Here is a 22,881-nt window from a genome sequence, read left to right as displayed (position 1 = left end):
AGCTTTTCCATTCTGTTTAGGTACTTTATTCAGTTTTCAATATGCGTGGCTTATTTGTTATAGATTATTTAGCAGTCTTTTTGTTCGCTATCTTAAGGTTAAATTATCTAAGTTAATACTGTTAAACTCCAGAATATAAACAGTAGAAATGTCCAGTTTTCTGAGGAAGCTCCAGACTGATTTCCACAGTGGTTGTACTATCTTACAGCCCCACCAGCAGTGGAGGAGTGTTCCTCTTTCTCCACATCCTCGCCAACACCTGCTGTCTCCTGAGTTTTTTACCTTAGCCATTCTGACCGGTGTAAGGTGAAATCTCAGGGTTGTTTTGATCTGCATTTCCCTAATAACTAATGATGTTGAGCACTTCTTAAGGTGCCTCTCGGCCATCCGAATTTCTTCAGGTGAAAATTCTTTGTTAAGATCTGTACCCCATTTTTAATAGGGTTATTTGGTTCCCTGGGGTCTAACTTCTTGAGTTCTTTGTATATATTGGATATTAGCCCTCTATCAAATGTGGGGTTGGTGAATATCCTTTCCCAATTTGATAGTTGCCGTTTTGTCCTTTTAACAGTGTCCTTTGCCTTACAGAAATTTTATGAGGTCCCATTTGTCAATTCTTGATCTTAAAGCATAAGCTATTGGTGATCTGTTCAGGAACTTTTCCCCTATGCCCATGTCCTCAAGGGTCTTCTCCAGTTTCTTTTCTATTAGTTTCAGTGGGTCTGGTTTTACATGGAGGTCCTTGATCCACTTGGAGTTGAGCTTAGTATAAGGAGATAAGAATGGATCAATGCGCATTCTTCTGCATGCTGACCTCCAATTGATCCAGTACCATTTGTTGAAAAGGCTATCTTTTTTCCACTGGATGTTTTTGGCTCCTTTGTCGAAGATCAAGTGACCATAGGTGTGTGGATTCATTTCTGGATCTTCAATTCTATTCCATTGGTCCACTTGTCTGTCACTGTGCCAATACCATGCAGTTTTTAACACTATTGCTCTGTAGTATTGCTTGAAGTCAGGGATACTGATTCCCCCAGAATTTCTTTTGTTGTTGAGAATAGTTTTAGCTATCCTGGGTTTCTTGTTATTCCAGATGAATTTGAGAATTGCTTTTTCTACTCTGTGAAGAACTGAGTTGGGATTTTGATGGGGATTGCATTGAATCTGTAGATCGCTTTTGGCAAGATGGCCATTTTAACTATATTAATCCTGCCAATCCACGAGCATGGCAGATTTTTCCATTTTCTGAGGTCTTCTTTGATTTCCTTCTTCAGAGACCTGAAGTTCTTGTCATATAGATCTTTCACTTGTTTGGTTAGAGTCACACCAAGATACTTTATATTGTTTGTGGCTATTTTGAAGGGTGTCGTTTCCCTAACTTCTTTCTCAGCCTGCTTATCCTTTGAGTATAGGAAGGCAACTGACCTCTCCTGGGCATATACCCAAAGGATTCCCCGGCATGCAATAAAGACACATGCTCCATTATGTTCATAGCAGCCTTATTTATAATAGCCAGAAGCTGGAAAGAACCCAGATGCCCCTCAAAAGAGGAATGGATACAGAAAATGTGGTATATTTACACAATGGAATACTACTCAGCAATTAGAAACAATGAATTCACAAAATTTTTAGGCAAATGGTTTGATCTGGAAAATATCATCCTAAGTGAGGTAACCCAATCACAAAAGAATACACATGGAATGCAATCTCTGATAAGTGGATATTAATTAGCCCAGAAGCTCTGAATACCCAAGACACAATTAGCATAACAAATGACTCCCATGAAGAAGTATGGAGAGGATCCTGATCCTGGAAAGGATTGATCTAGCATGGGAAGGGAATATAAGGACAGAGAAAAAGGAGGGAGGTGATTGGAGAAGGGATGGAGAGAAGAAGGTTTATGGGACATATGGGGAGGGGGGATCCGGGAAAGGGGAAATCATTTGGAATGTAAACAAAGAATATAGAAAATAAAAATATTAAAAAAATAAACAGTAGAAATATACTACAGTTGAAATGACAATAAAAATATTTAAGAAGGAACAGTACCATAATCCCTTATCTTTTGGGGGTCAGTGAGCCAACTAAGATGATAAGAGGTCTTGCTACCAAGACTGAAGACCTGTGTTTGATCCTCAGAACCCACATGGTTCTTAGAAGGAGAGGACCAACTAATGCTAGTTTCATTGACTTTCAAAAACATTCATGCACTATAATGCATATCCATAGTAACACAAACTAAATAAATAAGTGTAAAAAAATTAATTACTATGTCTTTGCCTTATTTCTAAAGTGAATGAATCAATGTTGTAGAAGTTGGGGATTATTTTAAAGCACTGTACTACATAGTTACAAAATATCATGGAGAATCTTCCCCTGTTGAACACAGGGCAAGTTGAAGGATGATAATTAAGGAGGTTGCTACTAGCCAACAGGAGAGAGCTTGGGTCAGGAGAGCACTTGAGTCAGTTACAAGTATTGTTTGTATTGAGGTTTTTTTTTTTTTTTTTTGCATCTATATGCATTAGAGAACTTGACTCAGTGTTATCCTGTTTTGTTCTACACCTGACTGATGTAGATAACAAAGTATTATATTGGACTCACAGACCTTATACTCACAGACCTTATACTGTTTCCTCCTTTCTCCTTTGCTTGGTAGTGTAAATACATTTACATATTTTAAAATACATCTTTTTAAGAATTTTTCACCTGTCCATGAATGTTACTTTGGTCCCATATTCATCATAAGATCGATGTCACTGTTTACTTCAATATATTATTGGTTTTTTGGTTTCCCTCTATATTTAGTAATACAAACAACTCTGAAATAAAGATTTCCATGAAGATAAAATATTAAGATACAATAATAGATGGGAAATTTCTAGGTCAATGAATATGAAAATGATTAGATTTGTTTTTTCTTTTGAAGAATATAATACTTGTTCTCAAAGGGTTCATGACATATCTTGTAAGCTTATCTTTTCTTACTGTATAGCAATTCATATTTGTATAATTGCTGTAAAGCATTACTGAAAATTGACCATATGTGATCTAGACACCAGGATGCTTCTCTTCTTTCTGTCTACTATTCCTTCAGATGGAAATCTGAAGGTCTACCTGAGTCCATTTACAATATGTGACACAGACACTGGGCCATCTTATTTATGAATGATTGCTTATCCATTGCCTCTGTTACTCATAGTTCTTTCTTTTCTTTCAGATGGAATGGGGCGAGTCCTTGCTCAAGATGTATATGCAAAAGACAACCTACCCCCATTCCCAGCATCAGTAAAAGATGGCTATGCTGTTCGGGGTAAATATGTTGTTTTTTAATTAATTTATTCATTTATTATATGTAAGTACACTGTAGCTGTCTTCAGACACACCAGAAGAGGGCATCAGCTCGCATTACAGATGGTTGTGAGCCACCATGTGGTTGCTGAGATTTAAACTCAGGACCTTCAGAAGAACAGTCAGTGTTCTTAACTGCTGAGCCATCTCTCCAGCCCAGGTTTTTTTAAGGGTCATTAGACTCATACTCTTATTTTTCTACGTTTTTTTCTCTATCCACATTCCTGAATACTGTTATATCCATTTCCAATTAATTGTCAAAATTACTTCACTCATTGATAAACCTGCTAATCTGTTCTTATGTATTTTTAATACAATCTTGATTAATATTCTGCAAGGAAAGTATTATATAGTCTTATGAAAATTCCTTAGTATAAATATATACATATAGATCAAATTTAAAACATCATTTCTTGTCTATTAATGTGGCTCAGAGAAACTACCTAGCATGTACAAGACCCTGAGTTCTCTGGCACAACAAAACAAGAGCTACTGTTACTGTAGCTTATGCTTTTAGCACTTTCACATATCAGAAAGCAGAGAGCCTCGATCTGGACGTCTTCCACATGTTTTCTAGTTGAAAACATCTATAGGTCCCAGGAAAAAAGGAGCAGATTTCTATTACTCAGGTTAAATGTACTAGTCAGTTCTCTTGGTTTAAACTTAAATATCAGTAAAGGATTTGATGAAACACAGGCATGAAACCTTTAATTTTCTCTGGAAGAAACTATGTATCAGAGTTCTGGAACTCCAGATGCTACTTAGTACCCTCAGAGTTCATTACCCTCAGAGTTGCCAAAAATTGTATAAAGCTTAAAGCAAAGAATAACAGTTGCTTGCCTAAAGTCTGATCTGATTACCCAGGATAAGACTTCAGCTAACTTGTTTTTTTAACTCCTATTTGAATTTTTCCTTTGTTTTTCTATGTACAATATATTTTAAAATAGGGATATACTATGATATGATTCCATCAATCTAATTAGCATATTTATTGTCTCACATAATTATTTTTTGTGATGAGAATATTCAAAATCAATGTTCTTAGCAATTTTCAAAATCCAATATATTATTTTTGTGTTATTGGTTATTAACTCAAATAAAAAAATCTAAAAATATTTCTTACCCTTTCAGGGTTATTTAAAAATACAGTTCCTTTCTTTTAATTTAAATTTTTCCATACAATATATTTGGTCATGTTTCCCTTCCTCCAACTCCTACTAGGTCATACCCACCTCTCTATCCAACCAACTTTATGTTCTTTTTCTCTCTTTTTCAGAAAAAAATAATGCAAAAAACAAACAAGCAAAAGACCAATAAGACACAAAATGTCAAACCAACTAAATGAAACAAAAGGGCACAAAATAAGCCACTGACTATTATGTGTTGGTCAGCTACTCTGGGCATAGGGCCTGCCATGCAGTAGTTGGTTTACCCAGTGAGACTTCATTAGAGAAAACTGATTTTTCCTTTTGTCCTTGGGTATCAGTTTTTCAGTATGGAATTATAAAATATCATTGATTCATTAATTTTCAATAAAAAGTAATTTGCTTTAGAATACTGCAAAAATAATGTATTCTATATTTAAATCCTATATTTAAACATTTGTAAAATGTTGATATTTGTGAAGTAATTATTTTTGTCTATATTTTAAATTGTCTAAAAGGCTTTTTAATGAACCTGTAAAAGTGACATTGTAAAAATAGCATTTCAGCAGGGCAGTGGTAGCTCACACCTATAATCCCAGCCTTTGAGAGACAGAGGCAAGAAGATTTCTGAGTTCAAGGCCAACCTGGTCTACAGAGTGAGTTCCAGGACAGCCAGGGCTACACAAAGAAACTCTGTCTCAGAAAACCAGAAAAATAAATAAATAACATTTCAGTAAAACTTCTGGTTTCAAAAAAAATTACAAAACTCTAGTAATTTATTCACTCAGATAATATTTATAAAGGTTAAGATATACCATGTAGTAATAAAAGGGATTCTATGATAATTTTATTCCTTTCTACATCAAAGTAACAAAAGTCAACTGTGAAAAAGGTGACTCAAACAATATTTCACTTAAACCTTTAGAAAAAAAATACTGCCTTATACTTACAAAAACAACTACGCATGATAATGCATGTCTGTAATCCTAGCACTCAGTGGAAATCCAAGAAATGTGGGCTGTGTGATGAACTACAAGACCAGCTTGTACTTCAAAGTGGTGCCCCATCAACAAACTGACAAAAAGAGGAGAAGAAAGGAAAATATAAAGTTACTTACTATATCTTCTTCAAAATGGAAAAAGTTGTTCGTCATTATTCCAGCAAATATAATATTCATATGTAAGATGTAATCACCTCCATATATAGGCCTCAAATCCCTTGCTATCTCAAATGACATGAAAATTACAGTAGTGATCATAAAACTGGCCTTGTGTTGCCAGTACTATTGATCATAAACCCAAATAATATATTTAAGAAAAACATGATATTCTGTAGAAATTCTTGTTTCTTTTTTCCCCAAGTCATTACTGCGTTATTGAAGAAGGAATGGATGGGACTGAATAAGGAAGGTTTGGTTGGTTGGTTGTTTTTTTAATCCCAGTTCTGGATTTTTTTTTTCAGTTTAAAAAATGAGTGGCTTTTAGAGCTGGGGAGAAAGCTCAGTAGATAAAAGTACTTTCCAAGTGATATTGAGGACCTGAGCTCAAATTCTCAAGTACGAAGCATGGGTGTCTCTAACCCAAAGGTTCTATAGGGAGATGGGAAGAAAATCAGAAGCTCATGGACCAGCTAGCCCACCATCTACAGCCAGAAAATGTCAAAGGCCCTGTCTGAAGTAAGGGAGTAGGCAGTTGTTCACTGACGTCCACATGTGCCCTGTCCCACACAAGTGCTTGCATGTGCACACAGGAATGTGCGTAAATGCTCAAAAGCTTTTCAGAGTCATTTTACCTTGCACGGTGGGACATGTCTATACTCCCATTAAGTGAAAGACAGATATAGAGCTGTCTCAAATTCAAGCCAGCCTGGTCTGCATAGCATGTTTCAGCCCCACCAGGGCCTACGGTGAAATGCTAGGACAAAAATAACTTTTAATAAATACTTTTCACTCCTAAAAATAAAGGTAAGTAGCCAGAAACTTGAGTGTAACTCAGTATTAGAGCACTTACCTGGCATGGCAAGCCCTAGGTCCAGCACTGTAAAAATACTAAGTGGAAAATATAATAAAGCTTGTCTGTTCCAGTTCATAAATAGGATTATTTCATGTCCATGGATTTTCCAATTTCCCTTTAAATAGATAAGAGAATGATAAGCTAATAAAACTGTTACAAAAATATTGGAGAACGTTAGGTTTGCAGAGTGATATTCATATGTCCATAAATATATATATGAATATAATATTCATTATTTTTATATATATGGTCATGTCATTTGAAAGGATAAGCTAAACAAACATCATGTTAGAAAAGCACGTTGCATTACATGAAAGCCATTTCCATTGATGTCAAGAAAGGGCACAAATCAATCCACTAATGCTGATGCTTAGAATCTGTTGCATACCAAAGATCAAGCCAGTCATAGAACAGCCATTGTATACTCTATGAAATCAGAATACACTCCACTTTCCTGAAAATAATTTTAATGAAATCTTAGAGTCTCAATACTAGGTTCTTGTTTCTTGCTTTAAGTCCATGCTGATTTATTCTTGGCTCCATTCCTTCTCACAGCTGCTGATGGCCCAGGAGATCGTTTTATCATTGGGGAATCCCAAGCTGGTGAACAGGTGAGCTTCATAAGCCTGAAAGACACTGAAGATTTCTGCTTCACAGACTTTGGGCGTCCAATTATAAGTTTCCAGTATCCACATTGTGGAAGTCATAGAGAAGGATTAGTTAGAATACTATCAAAAGGATAAAAGAAAAGTCTCCTTATGAACAACAGTGGGGAAATATTACTTAACAAACCTTCGCCTATCAATATGTAATGAATAATTGTTATATACCCACAGGCATGCCTCATAGTCTTTTTTCCAGCCCTATGACTGAGTGATCCTTCCTATAAATTTTGACTTTCTGGATAGAACTATATGCACCTCAATGCTTAGATGCTTAAATAAGGAAGCTAGAGTCACTACTGTTGTAACCAACCTTCTACAGATAACAGTAACCCTGTTTATTTTAAGTAGCTATAAAAGTGCATGATAAGCTGAAGAAGAAAAGAAGACATGGAGATAAAGTTTACCAAAATTGACACTTTTTAAAAAAATATTTATTACTATTTTATTTTCACATACTATTTAGGGGGGAAACAGGTAGGCTTGGTGCATTTGTGTTTTTGTGTCTGTGTGTGTACATGTGTGCATGTGTGTGTCTGAATGTAGGTACACAGATGATGCCATGGCACATATTCAAATCAGAAGACAACATCAGATGTCAGTCCTCACCATCTACCTTTTTTGAGACAGAGTCTCTTTGTTACTTACTGCTATATGTGCAAGGACAGCTAGCCTTCAAGATCCTTAATTCTCTGGTGTTCACTTCCCATCCCAACATACAGCACTGGAGTGACAGGCACATGTCACTGTGCTTGCTTTTACATGAGTTCTGGAAATTCAAACTCAGGTCACACTTGTAATTAAGCACTTTACCCAATCTCCCTTTGATTCTTTTTTACTGTATTTGATCACTTAGCACATATTTCTGACAGATCTGAACATCCATCTTTATAGTGAAGCCACAAAACAAATACTTGTCTGAACTTCAGTTGAATGTACTCAGCATTCTGTGTCCAACATACTGTATGATTGGGAAATACTACATTCTGGTCTATAACCTTTTTTTAAATTTTATTTTATTTTTTTGAGACAGGGTTTCTCTGTGTAGCCCTGGCTGTCCTGGATCTCACTCTGTAGACCAGGCTGGCTTTGAACTCAGAAATCCGCCTGCCTCTGCCTCCCAAGTGCTGGGATTAAAGGCGTGTGCCACCACTGCCCGGCTTCCAGTCTATAACTTACATTAAGATACCATTCTTCTCTTAAAGAGTCAGAGGAAGCAGCATAAATAACTAGATATTATACAGTATATTAGTTATTAAGCTAATGGTGTCAGTCAATCACTGGAATATGTAACTTGTACTAGATCTTATCTATCTCACTTGTCTATCTCCAATGGCTGTAAGAGAAATATAGGAAGAACACTGGAAGTATAGACCAATATGCAATACATACTTTCTGAAATTCTTGTAATAATGAGATAATGCATATGCATTTGTCTGTTCTAGAAATATTTGTTGCTGCCAAGTGTATGCTTTGGCACTTTATAGCCTTTGGGGTTATAGAGAATATATATGGAAAAGGAGAGGTAAACATTAATGTGGCATTGTTTCCAAAGTTTGGTTGGAGTTAAAAGGAACTACAAAAGAATGTGAAACACGTAAGAACTAGCTAAAGTGACATTCCATTACTACCTCTAGGTCTAAAGAAAAAAAGAGAGACAATGCACCTCAACCTGGAGAGATTCATAGCTGTGAGACAGCTCCAAAAGCCTTCAGTTAGTGAAGATGCCCTAACCACCATCAGACTGTAACAAGAACAAAAAGACAGTTCTACTTTTCTGTTGACTGGTTCCACTGACTAAACCTTATCCAGAGGCCCAAGTGATGGCAACCTGCTTAAAATAGAGCTCAGCCTTCTGGGCCAGAGCAGAGGTTACAAAACATTAATGTGATCCGCAGAGGCAAACCAAAAGTGAGCAAATTTTGAGCTTTTGTAGAATTTACATTCTAGAATATGTAATTAATTTAATATTTAACCCAGAGTAGATTGAGAGGTTTCAAAAAATATTAGCTACTTTGTAGTATTTTTGTGTTAACAATATAAAAAAAGTTTTCAAGGATTTTCTTTTTTTTTAATATTTTTATTTTCTATATTCTTTGTTTACATTCCAAATGATTTCCCCTTCCCGGATCCCCCCTCCCCATATATCCCATAAACCTTCTTCTCTCCATCCCTTCTCCAATCACCAACCTCCTTTTTCTCTGTCCTTATATTCCCTTTCAATGCTAGATCAATCCTTTCCAGGATCAGGACCCTCTCCATACTTCTTCATGGGAGTCATTTGTTACGCAATTTGTGCCTTGGGTATTCAGGGCTTCTGGGCTAAAGAATATTCTGACTAACTTATTGATCTTACTATAAAGGACTTTATACTTCTGGTAGTGGGATAGTTTTCCTTAATCATTGTCTAAGGTTTATAAATGCATGTGTCATATGTGCGCGCGCGTGTGCGTGTGTGTGTGTCTGTGTGTGTGTGTGTGCATGTGTGCGCTTGTGTGTGTGTGTGTGTGTGTGTGTGTGTGTGTGTGTGTGTGTGTGTGTTAAGAAGCATATAACATGGGACTAGAGAGATGGTTCATCAATTAAGAGTACTTGCTAGTCAGTTTTCTGCACCACAGGGAGGCTTGCAACCAATTATAATTCTAGTTCCAGAGCATCAAATGCCCTCTTCTAACCTTTGGTAGCAACAGGACAGACCATATACATACATACATACATACATACATACATACATACATACTCATATACATAAAGTGAAGGAAGCTAAAATACTTTAAACATTTTTTTACTATTGTCTCAAAATTTTCTTTTAGGAGTAATTTGAAACATCCTTGCTTCTATTCTGTCCTAAATCATAACCTCTGAAAGATGATTGTCTTGAGGGCCTGTTCAGACCTGTCAGATGGATCTTATATATACATGCTTTTTTTTTTTAATCCATACTGGGGTGCTTTTTAAATAGTTTAAGTCTACATTTTAGACCTTTATTAACTGGTAAGTGAAATACCATGTTTTAGGAAATTTTTCAAGATAAATAATTTGTATGGCTTTTCTGGACCAAAAACAATACTTAATGAGGTACTACATTTGTCAAACATCAGAAATGCAGCAAGCTATCAAAATGATGGGTTTTCATATTTGTCATGCATAACCTCCTATGACTTGGAATTTTTCTCACAGATTTTCAAATCACTTTATATTAACACAATTCATATTATTTGAATGAGAAGCAATAGTGTCAAATGTAAGTGGCAGTTCTTCAAGACAAAGCTCCAAGAAAGTACTTTAAAGTACAAATTAAATCAGCTTAAATCAAATTGCAGACTCTTTAGTGTGAATGAAGTTATTTATGGGTAGCTTCTACTACACTGGCTCTAAGTGAGTAAACTATAAGATTTTTTTCATTATTTGTTTCCTAAAAATGATATATCCCCTGAAGGTTTTTCTTTGAAGCAACTAAGTAACTGGCTGTTTTTTATGTTTGTACTTCCAGCCAACTCAGACAGTAATGCCAGGACAAGTGATGCGGGTTACAACAGGTGCTCCAATCCCCTGTGGTGCTGATGCAGTAGTGCAAGTTGAAGATACTGAACTCATCAGGGAATCAGATGATGTATGTCACTACCGGGTTCCTGTGGCAGTATTAGAAGTCATAATCAGTTTCTACAATGTTTATAAGATTAACTTGGATTAGGGGAGATGCTAATGTAAAATGTAGGTCTCCAGTAAATAACGTCGTAAATATTATTTTGACATTGAAGGAACTTTTATGCTGTTGTTACAGTAGAATTTGAACCATGCTTAACATGAGAATTTTCACAGGCAAAGAAATTATTTTACAATAAAAACAATGATATTAACAGTTGATATATCTTCTTGCTATTGAGACTACCTTGCTATTGAGGCTATTGAGATAAAGGTGATGAAGGTGTTCTTAGAATCAGAGTTTAATATAAAGGACTTTAACAGAGAACATTTGGGCAAGTTCTTGAACCAAATGACCCTTTCACCACTGGTTTTCAGTTCAGGAAAAAGCTCTGCCATCAAATAGAAGCCTGGCAATGTTGAATTTGTGTCAATTCCCTCCTCATTGTCTCAAATAAAAGATAATTATGGGATCTAAATAGGCCATTTTGTCAAGAAAACTAATATCAAATTTTAAAACCAGACTACTGTGATTTCCCCTGGTTATGTTTCTATTGCTATGATAAAATCTATGTAGAAACAACATGCAGAGGAAATGTTTTTCAGCTTAGAGGTCACAGTCCTTCTGTGTCAGCTTAGGCACTCAAGGCAGGATCCTGAAAGCTGGAACTGAGGCAGAGACACAGAGGAACACTGTTTATTGGCTTCTTTCCCATGGCTTGCTAGCCTGCTTGCTGCACATGCCCAGGGATGGCACTGCCCAAAGTAAGCTGGGGCCCCCCTGCATCAATCATAAAGTTTGATTCCCAGCACACAGGTTGTAACTCCATTTCCAGGACATCCAACAGCTTCTTCTCAGCTTCATGGACACCAGGCCCACATGTGATACATACATGCAGGCAAAGCTTTCCTATACATAAAATGAATCTCCTTTTTAAAAGCATACTATTAGGAATAAAACTAGTAAATCTACAATTTTCAACAGTTTTATAGACTAATGTTTATACTGTTTGTAAAGTTTGAGGAATCTCATATTCTGAAGGACAGGTTAAAAATAACATATATTCTTATTGATTAAATAAACAGTAAAATACAACCATTCTAAGAGATAATCTCCTTCCTTGTTCTGGAGATTTTCCTCTTTTCATTTTTCTTTTTGGAGCAGAAAAAGATTTTCCTTTTTAATCATCATCCTCATATATATAAAATTCAACCTCTGGCATGCAGATCAGTTTACCTGCTCTCGAAACTATCCAAGCAGAGATTTATTAGCATTGGGGAAGCCTATAAAGCATTGAAATCCAGAACATATACATCCTCAAACTAGGAGATAACAAGGCACAATTCCAATGTTGCAATATTATTCACAGTCTATGAATGTAAAATTGATGGTTACTATGAGGTTACAGCCATGCTATACATTTCTATAGCTATTTGGGAACTTTGACACAATATTGAACTCCCTCGCAACTGAAAGAGGCTGTTGGTAGGGAACTTTATTTATCACATGTGTGTGTACATATGTACATCATGTATATAATAATCCTTGAGAATTCTGTATACAAGGTACAATTCAATGGTTTAATTGATATGTTTTTAAACCATGAAAATTAGAGAAAGTACTATTTATTGGCACCAAACCTAAGTTTTCAAGAGCTCTCTTTAAAAGTTCACACTATTTCTTTCAAACAGTTAGCAAATTGTTTTCTGCTCCTCTATATTTGTATATATTTGTATATGGGCCTGTCTGATGATAAAGTATCAGAGAAGCTCATTCTTATTGATCAGAAATTATATTATACTATATTATTTGAAATTATATTACCTGCTCTAATTATAGGGTACTGAAGAACTTGAAGTACGAATTCTGGTGCAAGCCCGGCCAGGCCAAGATATCCGGTAAGTTCAGAAATTCAGAATGTATAGCCCGCTTATGTTTCTACCTGCTCATGAACTCAGGATAATGTAAACCCACAGCTATGTCAACTAGCTACTTTTCTCAAGCTTAACAAGAATCAAAATGAAGTTTCTAGATTTTATGTCCCATGTCTATCCTGCCTTCAAAATGAAAATAGTAAAGATGTATAAAATTATCAAAGTCAACTTGAGAAAAAGGTAGAATTATAAGTACATATACTCAAAGTTAATTCTTCTTCTAGCCAATCCAAAATTGAGTTCCAAAACCCTAGATTATCGAGAAATTGGAATAGAAATTATTATGTCTCTATACAAGTAGCTGATAATATACCCTTCTAAACTAACCTTAATAATGTAATAATTTGTTGTTCCTTACATATAAAGATGAGTTTCTTTTCTACAATAAATATAATGCATAGTTTGAATTATTTTTGTTGCACTACAAAGTGTTTACACAGATTCCATCAATACTAATTTGCGCAATACTAATTTCCCTTTGTAACAAAGCTGTACTTCTCCCAGCTTTATGGCAGCAGGCCAAGGTACATATACCAAGGAGAGAGGAGCCTCAGACCTGGATCGACCTAAGGTGTCTACATGGAAATGAACTCTAATCTTGTTAACATTCTCCTGATCACAGAGCTAACCAGCTATGGACCTCTGTTAGTGCTGCTCGATATTTTCATATAAATATTTGCCTTGTATCAGAGAAAGTTTGAAATTAGTACTTTTACCTAAAACACAATACAAAGAAAAATATAAAGTAGCCTCAAACATAACATTGCTGTTTAGCAATCATAGATTTTTCTATTTTGTCTTCTGTAGTTGTGATATAACTCATTATTTGACTCCTCACCTGTTTCTGAACCAACCTTTTTCCCCAAATTGTCTCCTCTCTCTGATATAAAAATTTCCCTCTGATAGAAAAAAATGTTAATCTTAGCCATAATGCTAATGATCCTGCCTTGACTTTCAGACCCATCGGCCATGACATTAAAAGAGGGGAGTGCGTTTTGGCCAAAGGAACCCATATGGGCCCTTCAGAGATTGGTCTCCTTGCAACTGTAGGTGTCACCGAAGTTGAAGTTAATAAGTTTCCAGTGGTTGCCGTTATGTCAACAGGGAATGAGGTAAATCAATAGACAAATATAATAAAAAAGAGACCTTATAAAATAAAACCCTGACATCTCTTATGTGTCATGAATGGGACATTGTAGATTATGGGGTTTTTGAGGTTTTTTGGGGGGAGGGTTGTTTTTGGTTGGTTGGTTGGGTTTTTTTTTTTTTTGTTGGTGGTGGTGTTTTTTTTTTGTTGTTGTTGTTGTTTTGGTTTTTTTTTGAGTGTGGGGAGGGTCCAGACAGGGCTTCTCTGTGTAGACTTGGCTGTCCTGGAATTCTCTGTGTAGCCCAGGCTGGCCTTGAACTCAGAAATCAGAAATCCACCTGCCTCTGCCTCCCAAGTGCTGGGAGGTGTCCACCACCACTGCCCAGCTAGATTATGGTTCTTAACAATGGGACCACATTTCTGTAACAAAGAAATAATAAGTTGGCCTCAGCATAATTCAGGTACAGAAGATGGGGTAAAACTAGAAACTACAGGTTAAGAAATAGTTCCTTTTCATTTATATGATGAAATATTACAGCCAGTGTCCTTTCTATACTCTTAATACACATAAAGAATGTTAGCTGCATGCTCTAGGTAACAACCTGTAAGCACAGCACCTAGTCCATTGAAATATGACTTATGTTTATTGTTGCTGAAATGAGGGCCCATCCATCACAGGAAATCAGTGACCAAAATGGTATTATGGCTAGCCTGTCTTCTTGTTTAATCTATGAGCATTTTCATCATTGGAGGGGTTTGATGTTCATTTTTTTATTTAGTTTGGTTTGAGGGTTTGTTTGGGTCTCAATTGAAGCATCTCTAGTGGTAGTAGTATGCTATTCACAGTGGATCTACATGCCAGGTCATGCCTAGATGGAAAGGGTGATAATCAGGGTTTTCTGAGCACTCCTGCACCTTCCTAGCTGCCATCTTGCCTAGGTTGTTACAATATGGAGCTCCATGATCATGTTGGGAATGTAAACAGATGAATATTTTACAAGCTCAGTTACACAATCAAATCCTACCAAGATTTTTAGCAACTTTTTCAGACTATACTATTAAAGGCAAACCAGACTTGTTTTTATTTTTAAAAAAAATCCTTTACCCTGAAAATAACCATTCATTAGCATTAATTTTAATTTATTAAAGACTTTTGAAAAATGAAATTGGGGGCTAGAGAGATGGCACAGCAGTTACAAGCACTGACTGATCCACCAGAGGTCCTAAGTTCAATTCCCTGAAACCACATGGAGGTTCATAACCATCTGTAATGGGATCTGATGCCCTCTTCTGGTGTGTCTGAAGATACTGACAGTGGACCCACATACATAAAGTAAATAAGTCTTTTATAAAATATAAAATATGTCCAGACAGACAGGACAGACAACACCAGGTACACAGAGATATCCCAAGTTTAACATCACTTGGGACACAGCCCGCTGTGCTTCTGCCTGTGCCCAAGTCTTGGACGGCTCTGCGAGTCATCTTTGTGTCAGCCCTGTCATGGGTTGTTTGCCCTGCAGAGTAATCAGCACTTGGAGAGGCTCCCTGTCTCCATCTTTGCTCCCAAATAGGACAGGCAACACCAGGTACATAGAGACAACCCTGCGTATAATGTTGCTTGGGGCAAGGCACACCAGAGCTCCAATGGCACCCAAGAGTAGGCCAGCCTATCAGCAATCTGTGCCAGGGGAAACCCAGTCATCCAGAGGAGCAGAAATAGCCTTACAGGTTTACAGGAGGTTCAAGCACCAGACAGTGACAACAGGACCAACTAACTAACACCAGAGATAACCAGATGGCAAAAGGTAAACGTAGGAATGTTACTAACAGAAATCAAGGCAATATGGCAGCATCCAAACACAATTCTACAACAACAGCAAGTCCTGGATATCCCAACACACCAGAAAAATAACATTTGGATTTAAAAATCACTAGTCATGATGCTGTTAGAGGAATAGTAGAAGGACATAAATGAATCTCTTAAAGAAATGCAGGAGAAAATGAATCCAAAGGTAGAAGCCCTCGCAAAGGAAACACAAAAATCATTTAAGAAATTCAGGAGAATATGGGTCAACAGATAGAAGCCAATAAAGAGGAAATGCAAAAATCACTTAAATAAATACAAGAGAACTTGGATCAACAGGCAGAAGTCATGAAAGAGGAAACACAAAAATCTCTTAAAGAATTACAGGAAGGCCGAGCAGTGGTGGCGCACACCTTTAATCCCAGCACTTTGGAGGCAGAGGCAGGCAGATCTGAGTTCAATGCCAGCCTGGTCTACAGAGTGAGTTCCAGGACAGCCAGAGCTATGTAGAAAGACCCTGTCTCAAAAAAAAAACAAAAAACAAAAAACAACAAACAAACAAAAAACCAAAGAGATAGGGTCTCTTATTAAAACTAGAGTTCAACCACCACTGGGATTACAAGCTTTTGCTGGGGAACCACACTTGTTTCTTCTTCCTCCTCCTTCTCCTCCTCCTCCTTTTCCTCTTCCTCCTCTTCTTCTCATTTGTTGTTTGACATGGGTTCTAGGGATCCAAACTCCAGCATTTAACCTTCTAACTATTCCCCAGGCCCTAAACCAATGTTTTATGCTTAAAAGTGGTAAATGTTCCTCTTGTCTTACTTTATAACCAAGTAGCCAAGGGAGTTAGAATAACCTTATATTTTTCCCAGATCAATAAGTAAAAGATATTTGAAGAAAAACATTCACCTTATAATCTGACTCTGTATATGTGTGTGTGTGTGTGTGTGTGTGTGTGTGTGTGTGTGTGTTAATCTAGTTGGTGTGGGTATTATAGGGTGTACATATATTATCAAATTAGTTTGTGCAACTATTAAATTTTCTAGAAAACAGAGAAAGAAAAGTTAAGGTATATAAAAGAGCTGCTGCATACAAGGGAGATGAAAATAGTTACCACTACAAAAAGTTATGAACTTAGCTTTACACAAAAGTCTTAGATGCAGGCAATGCCATTTCAATGTACAAGAAAGCAAGTCTTGGGTATGTGATGAACTCATTAAGACTCTGAAGAACAGAAGTAGTGGGAGGTCTCTTATGATAACTAAGTGGATTTTCCATTTAGAAAAATTAAGACCGATTCTCTTCATAAGGATTTAGCAAAAGAACTTTTACTTTTCTCTGCAGACTTCCTTTTGAAGTCTTGCATAATAATAAAAAGCTAATCATTGAATATCTAAAATTATATTACCCTTTTGTTCTAAAAGTATTTTTGAGTGAATGTTATAGTCATGTTAAAAGTACTTCAAGTACTGCACTTGTCCTTGATGAAAGAATGTCTTTTAGAAATAAATACATGACCAAACAAGCTAGAGTTAACAGCAATTGTAGTTGATTATATGATAAATACATAAATTCATTAACTAAACATAAAAATTGAACTCTCAACATTGAACCCTAAAATTTAACAACCTAGAATGAGTAAAGAATTCTCTCCAGTCAGTTTCTCAAATAAAATAAATGGTCTATAGACTAATAAAAATATCTTAGAATAATATAAATGTGGTCAGTTGGTATATCAGATGCTTATTAGCATAAAACGGAAACTCTAGCAGCTCTTCACCAAGGGAAAAAACAGCACATATCCAATCCAATAAACAACATGTCCTAAGGTCCTTATTTTATGACAAAAATAACTAATTTGGGGAGTTCGACCAAAAATATCATAATCAAAATGAGTGAACTTGTTAACAGAGAAATCTGTATTAGTTACTTTTCTTTTGCTGTGATAAAATACCATTAGCAAATGCAATTTGAGGATTTGTTTTAGCATACATTTCTAGAGGGCTAGAGTGTATAATGACAGGAAAAGCTTGGCAACAATCCCTAGGAACAAGAAGCTGATTCATCACATAATCATCAACACCCAGGAAACAGAGAAAGAAAATAGGAAGTGAAGTATGGCTAAAAAACCTCCAAGCTGGCCCACGTGGTTTACTTCCTCCAGCATGCTAAACCTCTAAAAAGGCTGCGTAGTGTCCCAAACAACTCTACCAACTGTGTCCAAATGTATATGAGGCTACAAGGGGACATTTAGCATTCAGACCACTATATCCCCTGAACAAAAAGGCAAAATTCAGTGAAGTGCAGTATAACTAAAAAGAGAACCTTAGTGACAATACTTCTTGCCTAAATCCTTTCCTTTAACTTATTGCATTTATTGATTTATATGGTTTTGTGAGGTGTTGAAACATGGATTGGCAGGATTAATATACAAAAGCAATATACAGATTCAGTGCAATACCCATCAAAATCCCAAATCAGTTCTTCACAAAGTTAGAAAAAGCAATTCTCAAATTTATCTGGAATAACAAAAAACCCAAGATAGCTAAAACTATTCTCAACAGTAAAAGAACTTCTGGGGGAATTAGTATCCCAGACCTCAAGCAATACTACAGAGCAATAGTGTTAAAAACTGCATGGTATTGGCACAGGGACAGGCAAGTGGACCAATGGAATAGAATTGAAGACCCAGAAATGAATGCACACACCTATGGTCACTTGATCTTCGACAAAGGAGCCAAAAACATCCAGTGGAAAAAAGATAGCCTTTTCAACAAATGGTGCTGGTTCAACTGGAGGTCAGCATGCAGAAGAATGTGAATTGATCCATTCTTATCTCCTTGTACTAAGCTCAACTCCAAGTGGATCAAGGACCTCCACATAAACCAGACACACTGAAACTAATAGAAAAGAAACTGGGGAAAACCCTTGAGGACATGGGCACAGGGGAAAAGTTCCTGAACAGAACACCAATAGCTTATGCTCTAAGATCAAGAATTGACAAATGCAGATATCCCTCATATTAGACATTTACATTATGCGTCATGACAATAGCAAAATTACAGTTATGAAGTCACAACTAAAATATTTATGGTTGGGAGCTACCACAACATAGGAACTACATTAAAGGGTCACAACATCAGGAAGCTTGAGAATGACTGCTCTGATATTACCCATGATACTACCTTCCATGTAGAGAGATTCCCAAGAACTTCTGTATGATCTACTGCAGGTCTATTCTGCCCCTCTCTGATTAAAGAACTGTAGTTACAGGCTATATGTCAAACATCCAGAGATGACTGTTGCTTAGAGCACACTTCTCCCCACACTCCTTGATGCTCATGGAAAAGCCTGGGTTTGGATTATTGAAGTTAGCCCAGCATAGAGTTGAATCACACATTTGACACTCACTGGCTATGTGATCTTAGTCTTTTTGTGTCTCTGTTCTTTCATGAGTATTATGTGATTAAATAATTATCACTAATTAATTAGCCCTTTGAACTATGGAGAGTCACAAAAAATAAGAATATTCACATTAAAATACCAGAAGATCTTTGAAATTAACATTATGCTGCACATCCCCCTGATCTGCCACAGAGGACTCAAAGCCCTGGTATACTGTAGCTAAGAGAGGTGACAGAGGAAAGCATTTTATCCTGAAATATCTTTCCCATCCAACTCCTCACTAACCACTCAATGTATTGTTGGTCTTGGGGTATAGATTTCTCAAAGCAATGGGGAGCCTCTCTTGGACCAACCTCATTAATATCTTGTTTTCTGTTGTTTATGTTTTTTAAAGCCATCTAATGTCATATGTTTGCATTGGTTCTGCCAGTCCACATTTGAGCAAAATATTACAATGTACTAGAGTGTCTAGAGTTTCACCCTGTATCAAAAAGTTAAGCATAAATAATGGGCAACCCATGCCATCATCTTTGAGAGATTCCATGAGCTGGTCTGTGCTTTTTATCTTTGTGTGTGATTTTCCCAGCAGTGCTACCAAATTAATGCTATGGTTATCTTTGTTTGCCACATAAGGAACCTGAAGAATGAAGTCTGCGATCCAAATACAGCCCAACAGATTTTGTATGAACCATGAGCTAAAAAAAGAAATGTTTCTTGTCTTTTTAATGATGCTATATTAATTGTATGAGTCTTCAAATGAAATCTTTAGTGGTGCTTCTCAGTTCTTAAGTACAAAATATATTCTTAAGAAAAAAAAAAGAATTGACAAATGGGATCTCATAAAATTACAAAGTTTCTGTAAGGCAAAGGACACTGTCAAAAGGACAAAACGGCAACCAACAAATTGGGAAAAGATCTTCACCAACCCTACATCCGATAGACAGCTAATATCCAATATATACAAAGAACTCAAGAAGTTAGACCCCAGGGAACCAAATAACCCTATTAAAAATGGGGTACCGATCTAAACAAAGAATTTTCACCTGAAGAAATTCAGATGGCCGAGAGGCACCTTAAGAAGTGTTCAACATCATTAGTCATTAGGGAAATGCAAATCAAAACAACCCTGAGATTTCACCTCACACCAGTCAGAATGGCTAAGGTTAAAAACTCAGGAGACAGCAGGTGTTGCCAAAGATGTGGAGAAAGAGGAACACTCCTTCACTGCTGGTGGGATTGTAAGATAGTACAACCACTATGGAAATCAGTCTGGCAGTCCCTAAGAAAACTGGACATGACACTTCTGGAGGACCCTGCTATACCTCTCCTGGGCATATACCCTGAGGATTCCCCAGCATGCAATAAGGACACATGCTCTACTATGTTCATATCAGCCTTATTTATAATAGCCAGAAGCTGGAAAGAACCCAGATGTCCCCAGGAGGAATAGATACAGAAAATGTGGTATATATATATACACAATGGAATACTATTCAGCAATTAAAAACAATGAATTCATGAATTTTTTTAGGCAAATGGATAGAACTGGAAAATATCATCCTAAGCGAGGTAACGCAATCACAAAAGAATACACATGAAATGCAATCATTGATAAGTGGATACTAATTAGCCCTGAAGCTCTGAATACTGAACATACAATTAGCATATCAAATGATTCCCATGAAGAAGGAAGAAGAGGGCCCTAATCCTGGAAAGGCTTGATCCAGCATTGTAGAGGAGTACCAGCACAGAGAAAAGGGAGGGGGAAAGATAGGAGAATGGATGGAGAGAAGAGGACTTATGGGTCATATGGGGGGGGGGGCTGGGAAAGGGGAAAGCTTTTGGAATGTAAACAAATAATATAGAAAAAAAGAAACTTTAAAAAAAAAAAGAAAGAAAAAATGTCTCCTGTAGCTGACTTCTAAGTGACTAAAGATGACCTTGAGCTCCTAATTGTCCTGCCTCCTGCTCACAAGCACTGGAACACAGGTCTGCACACCATACCTGGCCTCAGAGCTCTTAGACTTGCTCTTGTTGAGAAGCTCTTAGGCTTCTCTGCTACCTTAATATCAACAATCATCTTTATACCAAAGGGCATATTCTGAGATGACATATTTCTCTACCAGATTACAAAATCTCAGTAGTACCTTAAAGGGAGTGAGCTACAACAGTGTGTATACCTAATTTTGAGGACTGGAGTTTGTTATTGGGTGATTCTCAAGGAGATTTAGTGAGGACAGTCCAAAAAGAGACTGGTGAAACTTTATCAAGCAGGTGACTTTCTGGAACAATCATTAGCACCTTTGTTGTCTACTTGGAGCTACAATTAAATAAATTTGTTCATGATCTGTGTCATAATACAGAGATCTAAATAAGTTTCTATTGCAAATCAATATTGCTTCTGATAGTTTGAGTTACACATGTAGTTTGGTATAGTAGTTTTATATAGAGTTACACGTAGTTTGGTATTGCGAGTTCATATTTCTACTTTATTCCTCAGAAGGAAAGAAGTTGTTTGGCAGGGAACCAACTTGTAAGACTTTACAGAACTCAGATATAACACACTGAATGCCTAGAACTGGAGACTTGGGATGTTGCTGTGGAGATGTTGGTAACAGAGTAAAAGAAAATGCAGAAATAAAGTAGAATAGAGCCAGGGGTGGTGATACACATCTTTAATTTGGGCACTTGAGAGACAGAGGGGTCTCCATAATTTGAGAACAGCCTGATCCATTTACTGAGTTCCCAGATAGGCTATACAGTGAGATCCTGCCTCAGAGAGAGAGAATGAGAAGGAGGGGGGAGGGAGGGAGGGAGGGAGAGAGAGAGAGAGAGAGAGAGAAAGAAGAAGAAGAAGAAGAAGAAGAAGAAGGAGGAGGAGGAAGAGGAGGAGGAGGAGGAGGAGGAGGAGGAGGAGGAGGAGGAGGAGGAGGAGGAGGAGGAGGAGGAGGAGGAGGGGGGGGAGGGAAGGAGGGGGTTAATCATTGAGGCCTTAGAAAAAGAATAGATCACTAAGGAAAAATTAATGTCCAAAACTTGAATATTGAAAAGCTAAGAAGTTAGTACCATTGACAATACCAAAAAAGAAAGAAAGAAAAGAAAAATGAATTTAAATGGTAGATAGGAAAGCAACAAACTTTGGAGGTAGTGAGATATATATATATGTATTTTTTGTTTGTTTGTTTGTTTGTTTGTTTATTCTATGTATTCTTTATTTACATTTCAAATGATTTCCCATTTTCTGGGTCCCCACACCCCGCAAGTCCCATAAGCCCTCTTCCCTCCCCCTGTTCCTCCATCAACTCCTTCCCACTTCCCTGTTCTGGTATTCCCCTATACTGTTGCATTGAGTCTTTCCAGAACCAGGGGCCACTCCTCTGTTCTTTTTGGGCATCATTTAATATGTGGATTATTTCTTGGGTATCCCAAGCTTCTAGGTTATTATCCACTTATCAGTGAGTGCATACCATGACTGATCTTTTGAGACTGGGTTACCTCACTTAGTATGATGTTCTCCAGCTCCATCCATTTGTCTATGAATTTCATGAATTCATTGTTTCTAATGGCTGAATAGTACTCCATTGTGTAAATATACCACATTTTTTTGTATCCATTCCTCTGTTGAGGGACACCTGGGTTGTTTCCAGCTTCTGGCTACTACAAATAGGGCTGCTATGAACATAGTAGAGCATGTGTCCTTATTACATGGGGGGAATCCTCTAGGTATATGCCCAGGAGTGGTATAGCAGGGTCCTCAGGAAGTGCCATGCCCAGTTTTCTGAGGAGCCACCAGACTGATTTCCAAAGTGGTTGCACCATCTTACAATCCCAC

At 36.9% G+C, this 22,881-nt stretch overlaps 1 protein-coding gene across 3 annotated transcripts in view; it reads left to right on the top strand.

Moving 5' to 3' along the window:
• Gphn (gephyrin) overlaps positions 1–22,881 on the top strand; it is a 447,337-nt gene that overhangs the window by 368,393 nt on the left and 56,063 nt on the right. For all 3 annotated transcript variants that reach the window (XM_052185596.1, XM_052185597.1, XM_052185595.1), the window contains 5 exons: positions 3,221–3,313; positions 7,064–7,119; positions 10,664–10,783; positions 12,656–12,714; positions 13,709–13,862. In XM_052185596.1, the coding sequence (XP_052041556.1) occupies positions 3,221–3,313; positions 7,064–7,119; positions 10,664–10,783; positions 12,656–12,714; positions 13,709–13,862 (482 nt within the window). The remainder of the gene's footprint in view (positions 1–3,220; positions 3,314–7,063; positions 7,120–10,663; positions 10,784–12,655; positions 12,715–13,708; positions 13,863–22,881) is intronic.

Source organism: Apodemus sylvaticus, chromosome 6 (genome assembly GCF_947179515.1).
Source record: "Apodemus sylvaticus chromosome 6, mApoSyl1.1, whole genome shotgun sequence".
Classification (NCBI taxonomy): domain Eukaryota; kingdom Metazoa; phylum Chordata; class Mammalia; order Rodentia; family Muridae; genus Apodemus; species Apodemus sylvaticus.
Note: the sequence above shows the minus strand (reverse complement) of the source record. Positions and strands in the feature narration are given on the sequence as shown.